Genomic DNA, 3,108 nt, shown 5'->3' on the forward strand with positions numbered 1-3,108 from the left:
TTGTGGGATTGCAATTGTTAAGGATTTTGCAGGTGAAACTTTAGTAGATATCACCTAGGACTAGGGATACCCTATGGTTACCGGTTATATCTTGTTATTTCAAAAAACATGGTTTCGTTATAATCACCTAAGGACTTAGAGATTAGAAGTAATGACCAAAGGTTTCCCTCTAAGGCTTTAGGAGGAAACAATTTTAAGATCTGGTAATTGCCTTTTTGAACTCTTTGAGGAGATATGCATTCAAGGTCATTGCATGAGATATTCATACACCACCCTTGGCATAATATTATAAATTGTGTAAAAGACTTATTCTGTTTCATTTCTTATTCCATTAGACAGTGACTTATTACAAACCCTTAAACTATTTATTTTGTTCAATTGAATCATAATTCAAACTAATATTGTTGCGCAGTCCTCGAGATCGATATTTGGGAAACGTCCCTATTATTACTACATTGGAAAAATAATACACTTGCTATTTTCCCGATCAAGTTTTTGGCTCCGTTACCGGGGACTGCCAAATATAAAGTTTAAATTATTTCAAGTAAAATTTTGTTGCTCTGCAACTAAAATTTATTTTTTGTTATTTTAATCATTTATTTCGATCGATATCAACTAATTTGTGTCTGATATTTGTGTGCGAGGTAAGGCCTCATCTGATTTTCCTTTTGACGCAGAAATCAAAAGAACTTTGTGGGCAAGACTTAGACAAGCTCGATTGGTAAGACTAGAATCAGAAGAAGAAAAACCTTCCATTCATTCAGGTTTAGAGAGAGAGAGAGAGAGATCTAAATAATGGGGGAGAAACCACCGCCACCAGAAAGATTGTTGGGTGACTACGTAGGCGCAAATGCACCAACCATAAGATTAATAATTGTTAACCAACCAATGAATGTGGCTAATTTCCAGTTACATCCTAGTACTATTAATCAACTTGAAAGAAATCATTTCACTGGAAAGGTAAATGAAGATGCAAACAAGCATTTGCAGAGGTTTATGACCATGAGCAACACTCTAAAAATTGATGGTCACACCGAAGAAGCTAAGAAGTTGAGAATGTTCCCGTTCACCTTAGTAGAAGAAGCCTAAGAATGGTTCTATTCTCTCCCAACCGGTAGCATTACATCTTGGGAAAAGATGGAAAAAGCCTTCCTGAATGAGTATTTTCCAGTGTCGGTTTTTTTGAGGAAGAGGTATGAAATTCTGAATTTTAAGCAGAAAGACGGGAATCCTTGGGAGACGCTTACAAGAGTTTCAAAAGGATCCTGACAGCCTACCCAACTCATGATATGGACCCAACAAAACAGATGTAGATGTTTGTGAATGGTATCAAAATAAAGACCAAACAGTTGATTGATACCGCAACCGGTGGCTCTACTAATTTCTCAACAGCCACCGGTATCAAAAAGATCATTGAAGCTATTGCTGCTAATGAGCACTTGGAGTTGTACGACAGATGTGTAAGTAAACCAGAAGGGGTTATTGATTTGAAGCAGGAAACCAATAGAATTCGTATAGAAGATACTATAGTTGCTGAAGTTGAGAAGAAGCTGAAGGCAATGAATATAGGTACCCAACAGGTGGCACAAGTCCAACCTGCTCCTATTATCTATTGTGAGATTTGTAATGGACCGCACCAAATGATGTATTGTTTTGCAACTCCTCAACAAGTTAAGGAAATCAAATTTTTGAAGCAGAATAATCCCTATTCCAACACATATAATCCAGGTTGGAAGAATCATCCCAATTTCTCATGGAAATATCAGAAAGGGAACGCTCCGCAACAAGGTCAATACCAAACTCAATATCAACAACAACAACAAGCCCCTAAGAAAGCTGATTGGGAGATTGCCGTTGAAAGAATGGCAAATCATAATGTTCAATTCCAAGAAGAAACCCGAAACAATTAGTATAACACTACCGCATCCATAAAAAATCTTGAAGTCCAGATGGGTCAAATAGCACAACAATTAGCCTCGATTTCTCAAGCACAAGGTGCTCTACCTAGTGCAACTCTGACAAATCCTAGAGAGCATAATACTGTGAGTGCTGTGACAACAAGAAGCGGTAAATCTCATGAAGTACTTGAGGAGACAGCTGAAGAGAAAGATCAATTGATCGAAATGGATCTTAAGATCAAAGAAAATGAAGCTGTGAGGGAAGAATTGGTTGCACCAAAACAAGTGGTGAAACAAAAAGTCGTTGAGCCTAAGCCGGTCATTAAGCTTCCTTTTCTCACAAGAAACAAGAAAAAGGGGCAACATGAGAAATGTTTTGAGAAGTTCCTAGAATTGTTCAAGAAGCCTGAAATTAACATTCTGCTTTTGGAAGAACTTGAACAAATGCCTACGTATGCGAAGTTCATGAAGGACATCATTTCAAAAAGGCGTACCATCGGCACCAACCTGATTATTCTAACCGAAACTTGTAGTGCTATTTTGCAGGGTATGAAGATCCCAATGAAAAAGAAAGATCGAGGAGCTATCACTATTCCTTGCACCATTGGAGATAAGTCATTCAAAAAGGCTCTTATTGATCTAGGAGCCAGTGTGAGTCTCATGCCGTTATCCATTTACAAGAAGTTGGGTATAGGGGATGTGCAAGATACCAGGATGACACTCTAATTTGTAGATCATTCGGTTAAGAAACCTTATGGTATTGTTGAAGATATTCTAGTGAAAATTGACAAGTTTGTATTCCCGGTGGATTTTGTGATTCTAGAAATGCCTGAAGATGAAGAGATTCCTCTCATTCTTGGGAGACCTTTTTTAGAGACGGGAAAATGCTTGATTAACATAGAAGAAGGGACTATGACTTTGAAGGTTTATGATGAGGAATTAAAATTGATGTTCGAAACACCATGAAATACAAAGATGATATTTGCACCAGTCATACTATAGAGGTTTTGGATCAAGTGATGATGTATGATAGTCCTTTGAATGCACCATAATTACCTTTGGAAAGAGTGTTGAGTTTGTCCATTTTCAACAGTGATAAAGAAGTGGACAACGAGGAATCCGAAATGCTGGCCATGATGGACGCACAACCCTCTTGGAAAGGATCTCGACCACACCGATGGGAAGATTTACGATTACCTCAAACTAGTGA

General features: G+C 37.9%; 1 protein-coding gene across 1 annotated transcript; it reads left to right on the forward strand.

Annotated features, from left to right (window-relative positions):
* The first annotated feature begins 1,949 nt into the window (after positions 1-1,949).
* On the forward strand, positions 1,950-2,624 carry LOC127137249 (uncharacterized). The gene has a single exon (XM_051063722.1). It carries the CDS (start codon positions 1,950-1,952, stop codon positions 2,622-2,624), a length of 675 nt encoding a protein of 224 aa, XP_050919679.1.
* The last annotated feature ends 484 nt before the right edge of the window (positions 2,625-3,108 follow it).

Source organism: Lathyrus oleraceus, chromosome 4 (genome assembly GCF_024323335.1).
Source record: "Lathyrus oleraceus cultivar Zhongwan6 chromosome 4, CAAS_Psat_ZW6_1.0, whole genome shotgun sequence".
NCBI lineage: Eukaryota > Viridiplantae > Streptophyta > Magnoliopsida > Fabales > Fabaceae > Lathyrus > Lathyrus oleraceus.